Source organism: Zeus faber (genome assembly GCF_960531495.2).
Source record: "Zeus faber genome assembly, chromosome: 5".
NCBI lineage: Eukaryota > Metazoa > Chordata > Actinopteri > Zeiformes > Zeidae > Zeus > Zeus faber.
Window position 1 is genome coordinate 9,371,464 of NC_137192.1, and position 21,569 is coordinate 9,393,032.

Here is a 21,569-nt window from a genome sequence, read left to right on the forward strand (position 1 = left end):
CAACAAGAGGCTTGTGACATTACGGTTTAAACAACGATGACGATCTTAACCGTGTTCGTATCTTATGTCATCGTTGTGTCCCGTATACTTTTAGCCGGATTGGACATATTTTGGAGTTTAATGCATCGGACCGTGTCTGTGGTATCGGTCAAATTTTGTATTTTTTTCACAAATTTCTGCTCTGTATGTAGATCGATATGGATGAAACAACCAATATCAATAGGGGATCAAGCCCTGCAGGCTGGAGCCCTAAAAAAAACAAAAAAACAATTGGGTTCAAACCCTCTTGTAATAAGCTAGTTACTAATATGAATTATTCATATTTATCATAACAAGAATTGCTTCTGTGCATAGTATCGTGTTGTTGTATATTCTGTATATTTTTTATATATTTGACTGTTTTGTCTGTTGTTTTTTTTTGTATTTCTTGGCTATTTGTATATATGACAATATACTTTTCTTTTTCTTTTTTTTCTTTTCTTTTTTATTCTATATTACTTCATTATTATTATTATTATTATTATTATTATTATTATTATTATTATTATTATCAATGTTATTATCATCATTATTATTTATTCCCATTTTTCGGACTGTTTTGAATGCTAATTGTCTGTAGTTTACGCACATGTTAGTATTTTTAGTATGTTTAGAGCTTATTGTGCGTGATCACCGGGTGACATTTCACGCACGAACTTGCCTGGTGGAATGAACTGATCTGGAGCAGCTGACATGTCTGTCTAGCGCCCTCTGTCGGTGTAAAAGTGGCACTGCAGCGTTTCGACCTCCTCTCTCCAAACACTCATGAAATCCAGGCAGAAGTGGTTTTCCTGGTTTGAGGTCGCCATAGAGTAATTGACCACTTCACATTCACAGCATTCTGGTTTTGACACGTTGGGAGATGGGGAAAATCTATTGTTTGTGTTTAGAGTGAGCGAGGTGTTGAACTGCTGACTTACATTCATTTGGGTGTAAGTCTAGTGCATTAACACTTACAAAATATGTAGATAAGAAGTAGTTACCAACACTTCATTGAATATTATCATTATTGTTGTTATATGGTAGAGCTAGTGTGTGTGTGTGTGTGTGTGTGTGTGTGTGTGTGTGTGTGTGTGTGTGTGTGTGTGTGTGTGTGTGTGTGTGTGTGCATCATTCCTCACCCGCTCCCTATGGGGACAACCCGATAAATGAAAGTGACAATTGTTTTCATATTTCTAATCCTGTTCTAGTGCAAGTTTGTTGACTTGAACGGCTTAATCAAAGGCCGCTGTTCTCTTCATTACATTTTTTTCCCCGTGGCTCTGATAAACTTGGACGTGTCAGTGAATTAATACGGCTCACGTCGCTTGTGGATGGGTCGTTACCTTCACTGAATTCCACAATTAGTTTTCCACTGAGGAAATGTCGTTTGCTATAATTGAACACTGATTTGGGTAAAGGAATAATGGAACTCCCCTCATGCTGTCCAACAAAGAGCTGAAATGGATTGTCAGCAAGCAATTCAACCAAAAGCAACAAATTAGTTAATACTTTATTATCGCCTCCTTAAATGGTCACTCCCCTGAGTCGGTACAAAATCAACTTCCTTTTAGGAAATTGGACTCTTATTAAATGGTGGTCAAAGTCAACATACACTGACACGCCCCTCCTCCCGTTCCCTGCTTAGGTTTGGGAGAACATTGGAGAACTGTGTTGCTCTGGTGAAGTCGAGTGTATTCGCAAAGCTCTTTAGCTGAGGGCTTTACAGGCCTCCAGTCAAGGGGCTATTCCAGGATGGCCAAGTAAAATATTAGCTGCAGATATAAGTGAGTTATTCCATGAGATGGATGCCATGGGTGGCCTTCGCATTTTCAGAATTTTTAATTACAAAGAATGCTTTATTTTATTTCATTTTTTGCATTTGATCGTTTAATTGACAGTGCATGCCCAGGCCTTTTTGTTATGTTGATGCAAAGGATTATGGGTCCGGAGATGTTATGTGTCTCCATTGTGTTATATTATTTGTATTAAATTGTTCAGGATATTCTGTTGGTGTGTTGTTTGTGTTGGGGGTGACCCAGGCTGCGTTGACTGTTGTTGACTCGGACAGGGGTGTTCTGTGTTATTGTTGTCTGTGAAAATGAATGGAAGTTGCCCCTGCTGGTCGTGCAGTGTATGGCATGCAGGTGGTGTCTTGTAAAATGAATGCTCTGTCTTCACCTAATTAATTTGTTTCATGGCGCAAGCCTGCCACATTGGTGTCAGAAGTGAGATATGGAACAAATTAATCGAGAGCTCGGCGAAATAGCAGAGGCTATACGGGAGATGGACCAGCTGACAGGTCGCCCCGCCCAACCCGATGGCGCCAGTGCATTGCAACTGAGAAAGATGGAGTTTCTGGCGCAAGATGGAAGACAATCCGAGATCCTGTCGCTACCCAGTGGCCAGGGGTGAAACTGCAACGCTGTCAGCTGCCTATGAAAATCCACCAGTGACATCTACACCTGGGGTTCCGTCAACCATGGCTGTGCCTCGAACCCCTGCTATGCTGCCAAGGTACAGTGGGGGGGCACCATGGGAGCCCTATTATGCCCAGGTAAGGCTTGCAGTACTATAGCCGATGGGGAGACGAAGAGGCCGCCGGCTACCTGGCCCTGGCACTGGAAGGAAAGGCGCTGCAGGTTATGCTAGACCTCGCACCAGTAGAACAGTGCAACTTCCAAGCCCTCATCACAACACTGGAGAGACATTTCGGGCAGCAGCCGTTTGCGGATGAAAGCAAGGAGCAGCTGGCCAGCTGCTACCGGCGAGAAGGAGAGAGCCTGGGCGCCCTCGCAGCAGATGTGCTGCTCCACTTTCGATGTGGTTACCCACAGTTCAGTGCCGCAGACCAGAAGGACCTCGCCCTGCATGACTTCCTGTGGGCACTGTTACCAGAGCGCTTACACCAGCATGTGCGCCTCACTGCACCTCGGTCGCTAGACAAGGCACTACAGGGGGCGGAGTGGGCCGAGGCGATCTTCGGCAGCCGAGCCATCCCACCATGGGCACCCTCGTCCCGATCCCGCGTCAGTGCAGCAGACTGCAAGGGCAACGAGCCGGAGGACGGAGACGGAGAGCCTGTCTGCCACATCCAGGACCCATGCATCATCGGTCTGGACCTGCTGACCTGTTGGGGCGTCCAGGTCGACCTGGTCCGGGCCAGGCTCACCATCGGCTCGGAGACTATAGCATTTCATCCAGGCCCGGGGAGGAGGACTTGGGTAGACCACCGGCAGAAAGCTGCTGCCTGTTCCGCACCAGCCACCAGAGGGTCCTCTATACCCCTGCCAGCCACCAAGGGACCCTCCACGTTACCGGCAGCCACCAAGAGGCCCTCTTAGTCGCCACCAGCCACCAAGGGGCCCTCTACGTCGACGCCAATAGCTGGGGGGTCCCCTATGCCACCTACCTCCTTTCCCTCTACTGAGATCTGTGTGGAAGTCCAGAAGCTGTTGACCTCTACGCCGCCAAGGACGAGGACTGCATGCAGACAGGGTTCATCCAGAATGCCTTCGACACTGGCTCGTTCCCACCCATCTGCCTTCAGATAGCCCGTGGGCAATGCCAGCCGAGGCCCCTGTGCTGGCCTATCCTGATGCCCAGAAGGGCAAGACTCTTCACAGTCTGAGCGGACAGTTCTTCTGGCCGGGGTGCTGACAGGACGTCGAGCTACACGTGCACTGCTGCGACCTCTCTACAGCTCAGAAGGGACCCTCCCGGCGTTCCCATGCCCCCTTGCAGCAGTCCTTGGTGGAGCCCCAGATTGAGCGCATTGTGGTGGACATCCTTGGCCCCTTCTCCATCACTGACCCTGGCCACTGCTACGTCCTCGTCGCCGGAGAAGCTGGTGGAGGAGATGTTCGCCCATTTCGGGTTCCTGCTGAGCTCCACAGTGACCAGGGGCAGAACTTCGAGTCCCATGTGTTCAGTGAGGTGTGCAGGGGGTGATCAAGACGAGGACGACCCCAGGGGGGGCAGCAGTGTTGGGCTCGTTTCTCAAAAAATGTCATTTTTAATTTTGTTACACTTTTCAAAAGTAGTTTCATTTCTTTACTTATTACTCCCTGCCAACAGTAATTTGTTACACTATTCATTATATTACTTTGCGGTTACACCCCACAAAATTTGGAATTGTCTCCTTTTTCCAAATTCCTCCTCCTCAAAAGGCTTCAACTACTGACGCTACCTGTGTCTACATGTAGTAAAACGGGATCGGCTCGGTTGTCAACACTCGCCTTATGTAGTCACGGCGTGGTAGCAGGCGGACAAATCTTGTAATAATCCAAAATGATCCATCCGATGAGTAATTTCAATAAGCGCCACATTCTCTCCATCAGTGTTTGTTTACACTAACACTCGCTTCCATTTGCAGATACGTGACTTCAAGCACTGTGACATAAAATATTGCCGTAAAGCTGTTCTGCTGCAGATTTGCGACATACCTTAGTAGGGGGACTGTATGTGTAGCTGTCCTATCACATGAGGGTGATGTATTTGTCATTGTGTGCAGAAGATATACCCAATGAGACCAAATGATAACAAAATCTCAGATCACAGATATAAACTCAAAATGCAGTGCAACATACACGAGAAAGAATCAACAAAAGTAAGGTTGTAACAAGTATTTTTTGGGATGTGGGGTAACTGTAATTAGGAGTCCATTCCTGGTTGAGGTCTTGTGAGAACAAGGACATCTCAGACATCTTGTGGTTCAAGTTTGATCCATATCGATCTACATTTGGAGCAGGATTTTTTGAAAAACGACAAAGATCTACTGGAAGTAGCAGAACGTTAGTGTACCTTGATTAGTTTGTGGAGCGGGTGCTTTGTGACATCATCATCCACTTTGCCAATATGTCCAGGTTGTGGCTCTGGGTGATCATTTGTCATTGTCATCGCAATATGGACAAGAAAAATAATTTTATTCAATAATATATATATATTTTTTTATCCATCAGAGAGAGCGACGCCATCCGCAATCTATTATCTAGTGGACTCATTTTCTGTTAAGATGCGGAAACGGTGCAGACACACGGCTCTCGAGTTGAGAGCTCTCTGAAACAGGAATTCAATAGCACTCTGTAAAAACTGTAATTCATGTTGTTTACACCACAATTTATTTTTTTTCAGGAGATCTGTTTTTGTTGAGTTTAGAAATAATTGTGATATTAGTTGTGTTATGAAATATTTGGGTTTGAACATTTCATCCTAAAATGGCCATCACACAAACAATATATTTAAATTCATTACCTAATAATTAGAAGTAAACAACATGCTTTTTGAACATGTGAATTGATTTAAAAATTGTTTTGTCTATTATCAGTGATGGGGTGGATAGGTTATGCTTGACAGACCATTAATCATTATCACCATCATCATTATAAAACATAAAATGATCAGTTATAAATAATATCATAACAGCTTTTGACTGAAGATTTAAATGATCACTTCCTCTTTATGATGATTTCCACTGAATACAACAGTTCATTCATTTTGTGTTGAAGAAAGACTGAGGAACACAATAAATGATCATATTTTAAATTAAAATAATGTTTTTATATTGTATGATTATGTACTGTGTGGATGGGGTATCTAACTAAATTGTGATGGTAATACATCTTTTATTCTGTAATATTTGTGAGGAAACGTCCATGACTATACTGTATATGGACATCAAAATAAACTGCAGTCTTTTGAAAAAATTATAAAAAACATTATTATTCACTTTAAATAACATTTTCTTGTATCGTATGTGAATGATGAACTTTAAATAAATCGTGTTTAGCTTGACAAACATACTGGCAGAATTTTGTGTTTTGTAGACTTGATTCAATGGCACTCCTTTCATGGAATGACTCAAATTTGTGACATAAAGAACAACAAACGGATGATTTTAGGATTAGGCATAGACGCTTAGTCGCATACACTGATCAGTCACAACATTAAAACCACCACTAATAACCACCAATGTCGTGTGGGGAAAACAGCTCTGACCCATGGAGGCATGGACTCCACAAGTCCTCTGAAGGTGTCCTGTGGTATCTGGCACCAAGACGTTAGCAGCAGATCCTATGAGTCCTGTAAGTTGTGAGGTGGGGCCTCCATGGATCGGCCTTGTCGCTCCAGCACATCCCACAGATGCTCCATTGGGTTGGACCCAAACTCTGGCCATCCACATGATAAGAAAACGTGATTCATCAGACCAGGCCACCTTCTTCTATTGCTCCATGCATGGTCCAGTTCTTACGCTCATGTGCTCATTGTAGGCGCTTTCAGCGGTGGACAGGGGTCAGCATGGGCACTCTGACCGGTCTGTGACACCTTTCTAACCGAGCCAGCATTACATTTTCAGCAGTTTGTGCTACAGTAGCTCTTCTGTGGGATCGAACCGGACGGCCTAGCCTTCGCTCTCCACGCGCATCAATGAGCCTTGGACGCCCATGACCCTGCCGACCCTTGTCCTTCCTTGGACAACTTTTGGGAGGTACCGCTGCATACTGGGAACACCCCACAAGACCTGCTGCTTTGGAGATGTTCTGACCAAGTCGTTTAGCCATCACAATTTGGCCCTTGTCAAAGTCTCTCAGATCCTCACGCTTGCCCATTTTTCCTGCTTCCTACGCATCAACTTCAAGAAACTGACTTGCTGCATAATATATCCCAGCCCTTGACAAGTGGCATTGGAACTAAATAATCTATGTGATTCACTTCACCTGTCAGTGGTTTTAACGCTGTGTTGTGGCTGATTGGTGTATAGTCACAACAGCAGTCATTAAGATCCTCTGAGGAATTCAGGAGAAAAATGAGGTCTGAAATTGAGAGACAATGTAAAGCCTGCAGCTGATGTGGACTAGCATCCGCAGGCAGCTTGCTTGGGAATCTTCTTGTTCAAAGTCTTGAAAAAAACACAAAACTCAAGGGAGAGAATACCTACAACAAATACTGAGTTCAAAGCCCCACAGGCTTAATGCTGTATTCCTTTTGCAGTACGCTTCTTTTCAACCCCTTTCCTTTGCAGACAAATGACCTTTGGAATACCGTTGATGGCGTTAAGGTTTGATGGTTGGTATTGGCTGGTGGTGTTACCTTCCCTCTGCTATAACACTGTCCCAAAATAGGCCTCACAGGAAAAGGTCCTGACAAAGACATTTAACAAACTATTACATGCTTGAAATATGAAAACTATGAAATCCATACGCTCCATCCATCCGCCCATCCTTGTCATTCCATTTCAGGGTCGGGGCGGATGGAGCCGACCAGCGAAAACCCACAAAAACAGCGGGGACAACAACATTGCATCAATCCGAGTCATATTTTTTGATGGAGGTCATTGTTAGCATATATTTCTCCCTTCCTTGTAATTATGAGGTTCATTCGGTTGGTCACAGTTTCCACTCTCATTCCAAAAAAAACCCTCCAAGTTAATGGCTATGTTTATGGCTAATGTACATTTTTCTCGTTTATTTATTATGTTCTTTTTCTATTCATTTATTTCTTCATTTATTTTTTGTATTTTTTTTTTTGCTTTATATGTATTGTTTGTATATTACTGTATATTATCAAGTTTTTATTATTGCTTATTTATTTTTATTATTTATTTTCATTTATTTCTGGTTTATTGTCTGCTGTTATGGTTTGTATTTATAGTTTGCTGTGAATTTTGATTTGGTTCATTGAATATCTTCTATTTTTTCCTTTGTAGTTAATCTTGACATTATTGCATATTGCCATTTTCCGCTGCCATGACACTGCAATTTCCCTCCCAGGATGAATATATACTGTATAATAAGTAAAATAAGTCAATTATAAAACAAGTATCTATCTATGTATCTATGTATCTATCTATCTATCTATGTATCTATCTATCTATCTATCTATCTATCTATCTATCTATCTATCTATCTATCTATCTATCTATCTATCTATCTATCTATCTATCTATCTATCTATCCATACATCCATCTATCAATCTATTCATCCATCCATCCATCTATCAATCTATTTATTGATCTATCAATCTACCAGTGTCAATTATATATATTCACACAGACAACCATGAAGGCTAAGCTTGGTGCGCGGGCGAATCTCAGGTGTGTGTGAGATTTCACATCCGCACTGCGTTCTCACCACTGATCGTCTGCATCTGCATCCAAAACATTCTCAATTTGTTCTCTGTTTTAAAAACAGAAACACCTGCATCACGGAAGGCAGGAAGCGTGTCTCTTTGCTTCCTGTAACGAATCAAATGAATGGTGTAATGTTTCGTTTCCAGTAAGCTGACAAGCGACTGAGCGAAGTCTAACCGTGGAGGTAAATGTTGTATGCACACTGGCCATTTTAAGAAGAAGTCTTCCAAAAAGAAAGTGCTCGTTTCTGTCGAAGCGGTGGTGTACTTGTTAACTTTGTGAGCGAGCCCTTGAGAATGTGCCCACCCACCCCCCCTCAAGACCACTGAGGCAGAAGTGGAATTCCACGTCTGCAATTATTGAACAACAGGGTGCAAAAAGAAGGATTTGGCATCGGGAGACTCAAATACATCAGCCAAATCAAGAGTGGTGTTGTTTTTTTACATTTTTAATATTTTATTCCCGTGTTTACGTCATTCTAAAATAATACAGACAGGACTACATTGTAAATGAGATGATATACAACACAAAGGAGCTAAATATTAGAGGGAGGAGAAGAACAACTTGGTCATTAAACGAAGGACATATCTGAACCCATTACACTCAGCAAGGTGACGTTCCTTAGTACAGGTCTTGAACGGGGGGGTCGCCGTAACACAGTACAGTACGTCCTTGAGAGTTAATAATAATAATAATAAAACAATTCTTTCAGTCATACAAAATCATATTGGCACTTTAACAAAACAAACAAACAAGACAACAACAGTGTATTTTGTCATATCCTCAATCCAGGCAACATCGAAAAAAAACAAGCATCCTTTTATATAGTGTGGTACTAAGGCAACGTGTTGGTATTTCTGTCATGGTTTTTACAAATAGTACCTAACATAGCTAGATATTCATGCCATAATGACATAATGGTATAATAATATGTCACTCCATAGATAAAAAGGCATATATGACTACTGTACTTGCAGAGGAGCGATGGATCCATCCATCCATCCTCCAGATGGGACGAGATGCAATGGAGCCCATGTTTACCAATGACATACATGTGCACAAACCTGTGTTATAAGGCACTGTAGTAAAACATTATCTATATAGTAAAAAAAAAGAAAAAAAAGAAAGAATACAACAAAAAAAGCTGTGCCCTTGTCACCCCACAGGCCGTCTACAAGACAGAGTCATTGCAAGCAGTTCTTGATGATTAATAAAGAGTGGCATTGCAGGTTGAGAAGTTGAACTCCACTTGCAGATTTACTCTGTCCTAGATGCAATGGCATACAAATACCCTGTGTTGTATGCCAAGCATGCTGACAGCACAGGTAAAACAAAATTATAATAAAAATAAGGCACTGTAGTAAAACATTATATATGTAGTAAAAAAAATGAAAAGAAATACAATAGGTGGTAAATACACCTGGACATTTTAAACATGTTTTAGAAACATACCCTGAATGAGTGCCTCTCCCAAAGACTCCCAAACAAAACAGACAAGGCCAAAAATAAATCGCTCTTTTGTAACTGTCCAGGGAAACTTTGTGGGGTATATCTTATCTACTTTCTTTTTTACGAATGGACTGCCAGCTGTTTTAGTGGTGACGTCCGCTTTGTCTGTTTTGCTTTTCTCAGTGAGAGCAGTATGCCTGTTGCCAGAATTTAAAACCATGGCAGGGCCAGAAGACTCTCCCAAACTACAAGTACTGCTCCCTTTTCTCTGGCGGGGTACTTTTTACATTTGGTCTGCAATTCAAAAGGGAAAAAAAAAAACATGTTTCAGTCAACGTACAGTTGCATCCTCAAAAAGGAATTTCAGGCACATCTAACGGAAAGAACCCAGAAGTCATTGGATACAAATTAATGGCTGTTGAGGCGACGCAAAAACAAAGGTCTTAAGGGTCATACAGTGAACGTAATAGAAACAGGACAAGGGAACAACGAGGGAGGTGGGCTAGTGGTGGGTTCACAGGTTGAGGTGTGGGGGGGGTTTGCCCCACTTTATTTTTCTAGAACTATTAAGAGTCAATTTTTTTACCGACAAGGCTCAGAGGGCGGAGGGATACGTGAGGTTAAGGACATCAAAATGTCCCTAGACAGTGCACACTTAGGTGGGGGGGCGGACTGAAAGAGGGACACAGAACCCCAGTACTGTACACTGTACAGTACAGTAGAGCATTGTAGGAAGAGGCGAGGGTGAAAAATGTGGGATTTAGCGAGAGATACAGGGAGGAAGAGACAGTGGTGTGGACGCGGGGACTATCCTTCGATAAAAAGGCGGGGAAGGGGCTGATCAGTCGGGGAAACTAGTTTCACTCAACAACTCTGCCCTGAATTAGAAGAGAGGAGAAGGACAAGAAGAAAGGTGGAGAAGAGGAAGAAGAAACAACAAGAAGATGAAGAAGAAGACAGGACGAGGCAGGGGCATGACAAAGACACATCGAGACCTCACCGGTTCTCACTACAGCTTGATGTTAGGGAGTGAGGGTGTGGTGCTTGATGGTTTGGCCCACGAGCGTGGTAGCTTAAGAGATTACAATGCTACATGTACGCTGGTTAATAATAAATGCACATGTAGGGTCTGTCCCATTGGCAAGGATGCACATGGCTGTGGTGTGGGGGTGGTGTGGTTTAAGCAGCCGCGCCTGTCTTTGGGAATTGGGCCTGGGACAAGGGTGCCTATATGCCTGTTGCTCATTAGAGTAATCGACAAGTAACAGGTGAAACACCCCCCACCCCACACACACACACACACACACACACACACACACACAGAAGAGGGGCCCTTGTCATGACACGTCCATCTGCTCCGGGCTTGTTTCATCTAGCCCACTCTCTGCAACAAAATTGTCGTGTTTTCAACCCCATCGCCTGTAGCTCTGTTTCGGAGGGCCCTGAAAATGCCACTTGGGTGGCGTGGGGCAAGTTGAACTGCCAAAATGGCCACTTAGTCAGGACAGTCTCTTTACGGCAACCAAACATCATCGGATCCTTGATTTTTGTTAAATATCCAGAAAACATTATGTGGACACCAAGTATTTTTTCTGGGGTGTTTTTCTTGCCAGGATGGAAATTATAAGGCTGCCGGGGATGCCGTTTATTCGAATGTCAAATGTACTGTGATTAAGGGCTACATAAATAAATAAACTTGACTTGACATCCTCGGTCAGTGAAAGCCTCCATGCAACATCAAAATGTTTGGGCTGGAAGCTACCTCGCTAAGTCATCTGAATCCATGTACCCTTCCAGAAAATAAATGTTCCTTAACCTAAACGGGCACCAAGGTGACTGGACGCATTCCTTGCAAATGAGAAAGACCCAAAGCGTTCAAAGCTTAGTCAGCGTGATTGATGCTTATTAGCTGGTGATACTAACGTGACAGCAGGAGTCGAGGACGAGCTGCAATGGGTCACAGTTCGATGAGCTTGTTTTTTTTATCAGGTAAAACGGGTGTGCTAGTATATGTAAGCATTATTTGTGTGTTTCACTGAGCAGGTCGTTTGTGATGCTGTGTCGTGTGAGCGGCGTGTTTCCGGTTGGTATTGTTGTGCTTGTGAGGTGATTAGTACGGCACAGCTGCTGCTGACAGGCCAGCCATGCCTGACTTTACCCCCTCGTATTTGAAGGAGGAGTGAAGAATGTCCTTCAGACCTTCAGAACATAATGGAAGACTCCACGGACAAACGTCTACCAGGAAAAAGGGGCTAAACGGGCAGGGGCTGAGGCAGTCAGTACTTCTAAGAAAAGCAAAATGGCTTTAGTATTTGGGAGGGTTGTGGATCAGTTCTTTTCAGAGACAAAAAATAAAGCTAGTTATGTGCGCACACCAAGGGTAGATCTAGACCGTGGGATTCAGGATTTATTTAATATTTCTATTGATTTTTCTAACAATAATCCTCGCTTGTGGAAGGGCTTGTCTGGAGCAACTGATTCATGTGCTTAATCTAAGAGCATACAGAGTTACATTTTGTATTTACAGTGCCGGTTGAACTCAAGGCCCTCCATAAAGTACGGTCAATAACTGCATTAGTGGCTGCTGGCTTATGACGCCTGCTATCACCACCCCTCTGTGAGAGAACCACATGATGTAACATTCAGTCGCATGCCGACAGAAGTTATTTTCACAGAACACATCTTGACATGTTTAGACAGTGGTTTATGAGATGACACAGCGCAGGTATGGGGCTTAAATGAAAGTATTAGTACAGATAAGAACGTATCTCCCCTATGTATCATTTTGGAGTAAAATTGTGAGATGGTTAACAGCATACATAGCCTGCAAAGACATACACTAAACAGAGATCTTTTTTTGTTGGCAATTCACCCTCCACTTCTGCAGGTTTTTTGTTGAATTCATTTACAACCACCAGCTAGTGATTTGTGGTGGGTGACAAAGGGCAAAGGCTGAAAAGCCGAACCAGCTCCACTGAGGATGTTCCACAGCTGATGGGTGTTGCAAATACCCCAAATAGCTTTCAAATTTACACATTGCTGTAGCTAAAAAAGCAACAGTTATTTCTGTTTCCACACCATCAAACTTGAGAAGATATCGCCGAATTTGGTTGTGAAGGAATCGATTGGCTTAGATTCTCCATCACACGACCTAACTTCATCAGTGGAGCGTAAATGTGCAAAGCAGTGTACGGAGGCAACACACAGCTCCAACCAGGAAGCATAGGACATGCTAAGAAAAGCAAAATCTGTTACTTTCCTGTTCTCGAGGATAACTTTTTTGACACTTCCTTTTGGCTACTTTGCCTTTACATTGACTTATCTGCAGCCTTGCTTTCGATTGGTCTCTTTGTGTGAAAAGCGGCAGAGGCTGTTTTTACTTCTTCATGTTTAAGGGTTAGGTCTAAGCAGCTATGTTGATTTAGACTACATTTAATAATAATAACTCACAAGGCATGAGAAGGTTTCCACTTACTCACACTTACTCTATAAAAAATATTTGAGCTAGATAACCATAACTTATATGTGTAGGTTGTCTGTCCATATATAAGTAATGACAGTGTGTACATTTATAAAAAAAAGCTTTTGTTTCCATTATTTTATAATATTCGACTGAAATTGGTGAAAAGTGTCTTGGCTTGTTCAGAGTATTTGTGTATTAGTGTGCGCATGTCTCTGCATGTACGGAGTACATGTACTGTATGTGCATGCCTTTTTGGGTGTCCACATGTGTACCTTCATCGGTCTTTTCTAAATTTTCTAAATAGTCGTTACCGGGGTAAAGGAACAAAACAGGGTGGAGCCGAGCGTGTCCTCTGCTCTCTGTTTGGATGACTGCTGGGAGGGGGTGGGGTTTACACGTACTCCCTGGCTGTTGAAGGTTGTGATTGGCGGTAGTACTGCTGCCCTCGCCGGTCCTCGTTGGAACAGGAGCAGCACAGGAAGGAGCCGCCCAGCACCGTCAGACTGGCAGCAGCCCATCCCACGAACAAGGCGGAACCAAACTCATACCTTCGCAGGAAGAAGGAGAACAGTGGGAACCTCCTCAGACGTATCCATGATCAACGCCAGTGATCAATGAAGAGTCTAATTCAATGGCAACTATACCAGGTCAGGACTTGGTACCATATCATGGTACCTCATTGCCACCCACACCAACCAATGTTTTCAAACTGCGAATACTGCAAGTACCTTGCGTTGAGCGGCGTGTTTGGGTTGAAGAACTGATATGACACCTGGGTGGCGTACCAGGACACCGAGACCATTGTGCAGACACCTGTGGAGGAAGACAGGAATACAAAGAGAAGTAGGTCACTTCCCCAAAATCAACAGAGCGAGGGTAGAACATACAGCGTCTTTCCCATGTACCAGTGATTCTCGTTCAGTAGCCACACATACAACATGCAGAAGCAGAGTTGAGCTTCCTCCCTCGGCTCATGGTCATATCTGAGGTAGGCTGAACTAATGCTTCCAAAACAAATCACTACTGCCTGTTTACAGCAACAGAGAGACTAAATTGCTCAGGAGACCACGGGGAAGACTTTCTGGTGAGAGAAAAGCCAGACCGCAGTGCACTCCTGACTGCTTAGGTCAACTTTATGCCGGTCGTTAAGTTAAACACTACATACTTACTCCGTACTTCGTTTGAGAGTGCCATTCACTCACCTGCGAGCACGAAAAGCGCTCCACCAGAAACGGCGATGCGGGTCTTGGTGGCGGGGTTGTTGTCTCCCACCTTAGTGCACTTCATGCCCACCACGCTGACGATGATACCGATGAAGCCCAGCAGCACGGCAATCACCATGAGGGCTCGGCATGTCTGGATGTGGACTGGATGGATGATGGGAGGGGGGCGGCGAAAAGAGGTGGAGGATATTGACAAGCGAGCACAAAGGAAGGAGAAAGGAGAGAAAGTCAAAGAGGCACAAGTTAGAAGACAGGACACAAGGAGGCAGAAAGGGAGAAAGGGAGGGACGGTGAATATTGGAAAAAATTGGAAACCAAATTATCCTAAATAAATGAATCCGTGCAATCCATGCGGATTTGAAGGGAGACCGCATGGATTTATGATAAACGCTCATTTAAGGACAGTCTACCACTGTCCTACTTTCCATGGTAGGGTTCTTCCAACCCCTTAGGTTATTTGGCTGTTCTCCCTCACCATAAAACCATTATCCAGATCCTCTCCACATCATTCCACTGTGGCTTCACTCCTTTTGGTTCTGGGTGTAGCCAACACAGTTGTCGGCAAACACATAACTCAGTGGGAGGGACATTGTTACGCATACTCTATCTCTGACTTGCAAGCAGACATAGACTCATAAACATACAAGTGCACAAACACACCAACACGGATGAACAAATTGAAGACCGATTACTGTGTAACAATTCATGCATGCGCAAAAACACATCACCTTAGGAGGAATGGACTCACTGATAAAATTCACAACACCCTTTCAAATACACACACACACACACACACACACACACACACACACACACACACACACACACACACACACACACACATACACACACACAGATAAGCTGTAGGAGGGCCTGCTTTACATGTTTCACACAGTGGGATTAGTGTGGCTCTGTCACAAAGCAAGATTGTCTTTACGGGGCTGTCGCCACAGCGATCAGATAGACCACTGCCTAAAACACAGCCTTTTGGGATGTGGCAATACTAGCATGAAGCCATCTAGCAAAACCACATCACTGCTAGGATATTGGTTGCTTTTTCCTCTTGGGAAGCAATGATTGAGAATTGATAATGTGCACATTGTGCATAACAGACTATTTCCAACGGTCCGTAGGCTATATTTCACAGCTTACTATGATCAAAAGGACGATAGCTTCAAAAAATTGTAGTTTGAATTGAAAGCCAGGTTCAGGCACCACAGAAGCAAAGCAATAAAAACACTAACGGTGTTAGACCCAAACACATCCAAGGATTGCCTCCGGGTTCATAAAACTGGAACAATGTCAGGGATGACATCACTTCAAATACAGATGATGATGAATAATAGTCGATGTAGGAGGACTTAAGTCGTCATAAGTCATCCTGACAGCTTGTACACAGCAGCATTCATAGTTTGGCAGAGAAGTTCCATCTCAGATGCTGGCCTAAAAAGGGGTCATGACGGGGAGGAAAGCGACAGAAAGTTCTTTAAAGTGTGATTTATGTCTTGAGGGCCTTCTTTTGATGAAGGATTTAATGGCTTTTTAACAGAGAGGTTTTATTTAATTTGCTTTCATCCATTGGGCCATTATTCTTTTGTTCTGAGTGTGTGTGTGTGTGTGTGTGTGTGTGTGTGGGGGGGGGGGTTGCAGAGATCAGAGCTTCATAGCGCCATACTGACCAGTACAGCTAGTGGTGAACCGAAAGGAGCTTGAGAGGGCTTGTGGGGTGAAGGGTCTGCTGAAACAGGGAGGTACACCCTCTCATACCATGTGCCAAGTTGGACAGTGCCAGCCTCAAGCCCACAATGTGTGTGTGTGTGTGTGTGTGTGTGTGTGTGTGTGTGTGTGTGTGTGTGTGTGTGTGTGTGTGTGTGTGTGCGCGCGCGCGCACTAAGGTTCCATTGTGAGGTCACTTGTGGCTCTTTCATACGTAATATCTCTCTGCCCACTCAAAGCCACTAAACAGAGTCGTATTCCATTCAAGTTCCACCTCAGGGTTAATCTCCAGGCTTTGGCACACTATTCATCACTCAAATCAGGCCATGGGTTCAACTGAAGTACTGAAGTTCAATTGAAGGAGGTAGGCATTCTGAGGACTTCAGAAGAAGATCGTACATATCTTCATCTATCCCCAGTGTTGACTTCAGAATAGGGTCAGCAAAGTGGAATGGAAACAAGTGATTGGTCGGCTGAAAGGGTGAACAGGGAGGGATGGAGGCAGACACATGTGCTTTACTGGCGATCCATAAACGTTGGTGTGAAAAGACCTCAGATAGTAGATTGGTGCTGTGAAATTGTACCCACACATTATGCTGGTTCTCCATTGGAGGTAAAAAAAAAACACTGGGATCTGACACGTGCCACATACTAAGTACAATGCTCTAAAATGGACCATCCCTAACAATCCCCCTTCTCAGTCTGACACAAGCGAATCACCATGAGGCGGGTTACTGCGTCCGTGACACCAGGGCAGCGCCTCTGGCTCTGCTCTACAGACAAGAACTGTCCTTTCAGCACCACTGATCCATGTTCCAAAAAATACATGGACACATACTCATGGACACAGTGCCAACAAAGAGCAGTGAGATTTGAGAGACACTGACCGACGACTCATTTTAGAAAGAAGAAATTGGATAGTAAATCTGCAGCAAGCTCCCACATTTTCCAGCACAGTTGTCGGGCGGCATCAGAGGAGCCGGGTGAACAGTCTGGTGAACAATCATGCCAAACCATCACATGTTGGCCCCGGCTCCCCGCTGTTAGGTGGGGAGAGAAGACCTCGACACAGTTGTTTCTTAAAGTCCAGGGCAACGGCGTGTTCAGTCGGGGGGTTTTTGGGGGGGGGGGGGGATTCTCCGACTGCCATGTGACTAGATGCAGATCTGCTCCAGTGGATAGAAGCCCTATCCGTTAGAAGACTGCACCTGAGCAAACCTCCTGATTGATCATAAGGCAGGGAGCAAATCATTTTAGGCTCGGCTGCCCCGGCTAGGCTCATGTTCAGTGAGAATGCAGTTTACCCGTCATGAACATATATGGCCATGTTTTCAAGATTTGCATGCTTTCGTTCAACACGTGAAGGTTGATGTTACTGAATCTGCCATTTCTAACTCAAATCAATTCAATGGAGTTTTCATATATTCCAACCATAAGGTTCAGATGTTCTGAACATCAAAATGCACTTTTCATGACCAGCCAATTTTGCATTGTCAGCCGATTTCCAAACTCCAAATAGAAGCAGTTAAATGCCCTTCTATCTCGGCCATGGAATAATCAAACGGCCTTTGCTATAAGTCACTTCCTTAACCTCTAGATTAACAGAGTAATAATGTTGTTAAAAGATGATAAAGATGATTAATATGGCTTTGTCACAAACACAATTAAAGCCAGTGAAAACAAACTTGACATAAGCACCGAAGGCGATTTATTTGTAGTTGTGGTCTTTTTGACTTTAGCATTTATCTATACACACACTGGGTGCTTTAATGGATAAATGGAACAATGCACGCGTGTGGGGAAGACAGTGTGCATTCTGGGAATATCTCTGGGTGTTTGACTCAACACTGCTCTTTTCTTCTCCAAAACAACCCCTATTCATCCGCCAGGACAATACGCTGTTCATATGGTTGTGACGAGCCAAGGAGATGGCATATTGGCAAATGTTCTTTAGACAGTGTACTGACTCACAGATCCAGCAAAATGTTTGCGGAGGCCCTAAAATATCGATCCGCCGTGATGAACGGGATTACACGCACACACTGGCCTTCATGGACAGAACGCTGAGGTAGAGAAACAGGGAAGAGAAAGACAGAAGGGCAGTTTTGCAATTGTTGTGGAAATTACTCTTGAGCGAGTCCACCTCGTGTAGTCTTTCATTAGAAAGCCGTAATGGGACCATGTAGGCAGACAATAGATGGGTGGATTTATATAATCTGTGTGTCATTAATTATGAGTCAGTCATTCCGTCCCGCAGATTGAAGACGACACAAGCTCATATTCAGGGATAATTTATGTCAGAACCCCACATTCCTCCCTTCCCAGCCGCCGCCACCATTCTGCCTCTATCGCCTTCCTCGCACATTTAGTTTGATGATGTTTTCCACTTTTCAAGGCGGAATTTCATTAAACGTGCTAACAGCGGCATCTTAAGGGAGATTTATGTTTCTTCGGTTTTATGTGTCCCACATAGTTGGGACATCAGGGAGTTAGGAGGGGAGAGGGAGCCACTCCCCCACTCCCTGTTTTTTGTTTCTCCTACTGCTGATTCATATATTTGGCCCGGTGAATAGACCAACTACTCGTACATTTGAATGAAAATGTCAGCAAGTGCTGACATTTTCACCTGCCTCATGTTTTCATCTGTGGAGGACAAAAGCAGGATCACACAAGAAAATAGTTTTTAATTGGTTCTGGTCTCTGTCTCTTTGTTGTCACAACAGTCCGATGTCGAGAGTCAAGACTGCTGCTCGGCACTATTTCGAACAAAAGGAAAGACCAATAATACAAAACAAAAACAAAAACAAACATAAAAGACAAAGATTACTTTAATGAAGAATATTTTATAGCTTTGCAACGAACATAAAGAGCTAATAATAATTTTTATAGGGTCCCCCGTAAAAGTGAGCAGACTTTATGGAACATGACACAAAGACGGCTGAGTGAGGCTCAGCTACAAAGTACAGCTCACCTTTGAGTCAGGTTTTGTTTTCGTTTTTTTTATCTAAAAGGAAAATATTTTTTACTCACTATCCAGGGAGAGCATGGAGTCAAAGATCTTGCACTGCACCTGCCCCGTGCTCTGCGAGGCGCAGCTCATCCACAGCCCCTCGTACAGACCCACGGCCGTGATGATGGCGTCGCCCGCGTACGACGATTGCTTCCACTGGGGCAAGGCGGTGGTGGAGATGATCCCTATCCAGCCGCCCAGGGCCAGAAAGTAGCCCAACAACTGGAGACCCGAATTGGCCATCCTCGTCTCGCTAGCTCTCTGTGTCTTGTTCCTTCCTTCACTTTCGCCGACTTTCTCGGTCTCTCCTCGACCAGCAGCTCCTGCCTCAGCGTCCTTCTTTGGTTCCTTGGCTGGTCCGTCTTCAGAAACACCTGCGGCACAATCCTGGCGGGAGTAGGGTTATTTTTTCTCTGTCCGCTATCTGGTCCCTGTGAACATTTCTCTCACTTTCTGCACCTAAACTCTCATCTGGAGGTGTCCGCTCAGTCTGTCAGTCTGTCTGTCTGTCTGTCTGTCTGTCTGTCTGTCTGTCTGTCCGTCCGCCTCTCTCTCTCTCTCTCTTTCCACCTTCTGAGTTGGTGTTGACACAGTGGCTGGCGTGGAGGTATCAAAGTGGTCCTGTCCGCGTCCACAAGTCTCTCCTCTCCGGCTCTTCGGAGGATCAGAACGGGAGGATCTGTTCCGCTCGGCTGCTGTGGTCAATGGGTCGTCAGTATATCAAACTCTGTCGCTGGGCTACTTCACTCTCTGCATGGTTTCTTCCAATTCTCTCTCTGTTGCTCCCCCCCCTCTCTCTCTCACTCTCTCTCTCTCTCTCTCTCTCTCCCTCTCTCTCTCTCTCTCTCTCTCTCTCTCTCCCTCTTTCTCTCTCGCCACTACAATCTCTCCATCTGCTCCAAGCTCGAGTGGCTAAAGAAGGAGTAATGAGAAAAAAAAGTGGAGAAAAGAAAAAAGAAAGACCATGAGAAAAACAAAAAGCCCCAAACAGGCTGGTTGAAGACGAAGTAAAACACTGATCTGATCTGTGATTGGCCGGCTCTGTGTTTGAGGGACACCCACTGGGAGGAGAGAGAGGCCAAGGCCACGCCTGAGAAAAATAAAGACTGTATCTGCAGGTAAGGAAAAAGCCCCAAAAGGTTCAAAAAAATGATAAAATAAAAAAAAGAAATGTGCAAAATGGTTACTATTTCTTCAGGGATCAATGTCGGAAAAATAAATAGCGGACCCCTTATAATTTCTCGGGTATCAAACCCCTCGACCACTGACCCCTCGACAGATAGTTCGCCGCCTCTTCCACCGAGTGCCGCAGCGGGTAACACGCAACAAACATGCGTAAATCAGCATCCAAACAATGCCTGGATGAAAAGGACGCGTCACACACCCAGACAGGCACTCTGGAATTATGAGCCGCTAGCCAAGGCTCCTGCATCGCCATGGCAACCCCAACAATTGAATCCTAGCGAAGGAAAGCAAGGGAGCGAGGAGGCGGGGCAGGGGGGGGGGTGAAAAAGGGAGGAGAAGTTCACAGCTAACCCAACTGTACATCCTATAAATGCGGACACACTCCAGTCTTTTGTGACTGCAGAGTGCCAACCAGCCAAGAGTGACTGCTTCCCACAGTCAGACACATACACGCACACAGGCGCGTGCACACACGCACACACACACGCACACACACACACACACACACCGAATGCACACACACGCTCAGCTCTCCTACATCTGATCCTATTCAATTAGTTTCAGCTCACAGCAGCCAAATTCATTAAGTCTACTCTGCCAATTAGACTGTCTCCCACACACACAGACAGTATAACAGGCAGTTTTCTCACACCTGCAAGAGACATCTCTCACCCATCCCCTCTACACAGACGCTGTTAACAGACGTCAGAAACATAAGGCCTCATGTACCCAGGACAGCCTCACAGGGGGCATGGATTTATTTCAATTTCAAATGCACCGGTTTAAATTTCGCTCTGACCATCACGAAATAAAAGCGGGATACTGGTCTCACTTTTTCACTCTTGAATAGTCTATCAAATCCGAGAAACTACGAGAACTACAATTCTGCACCATTTTGTTATGCATCTTGATGCAATTGCCTCATGGGTAGGGTTGTTATATTATTAAAAACCGACAAATGAAAATAGTTTGATTTGGTCGTGGAATGTACCTTGATTTTATTCCATTTTGTGTGGATTTTCCAAGTGTGGATTCCAAGACCATATACATTATATGGTCTTAGAATGCACACTTGGCACCCCACTAACATGGTAGGGTTATTGTTTTTTTACTTTGTTGTAGAACAAAACCAAACCCATTTTTTGGAAAGGGCTCATGTTATAGGTTAAGGCCAAATCCCTGCAGTGACATACTTTCGTCAGGTTAGTTTTTATGTTTTAGTGTACGTATCTGTGCCCCCCCTTCCCCCTCTCCACTTCTAAAGTCTAATAAAATCTCTCCATTCAAATTAATTGGTTTGCATTGTGTTTTATGTAGCACGAACAAACCTCTAGACTCAAATTAATTGGTTTAACTGTCGTTATGCGTAGCACGAA

General features: G+C 44.3%; 1 protein-coding gene across 1 annotated transcript; it reads right to left on the bottom strand.

Moving 5' to 3' along the window:
* Positions 1-8,606: 8,606 nt before the first annotated feature.
* Positions 8,607-19,912, bottom strand: cldn19 (claudin 19). The gene is made up of 5 exons (XM_080000730.1): positions 19,029-19,912; positions 14,262-14,426; positions 13,788-13,872; positions 13,461-13,607; positions 8,607-9,890 (listed from the first exon to the last, which is right to left on the bottom strand). Exons 1-5 carry the CDS (start codon positions 19,249-19,251, stop codon positions 9,842-9,844), a joined length of 669 nt encoding a protein of 222 aa, XP_079856856.1. The 5' UTR covers positions 19,252-19,912; the 3' UTR covers positions 8,607-9,841.
* Positions 19,913-21,569: the final 1,657 nt, after the last annotated feature.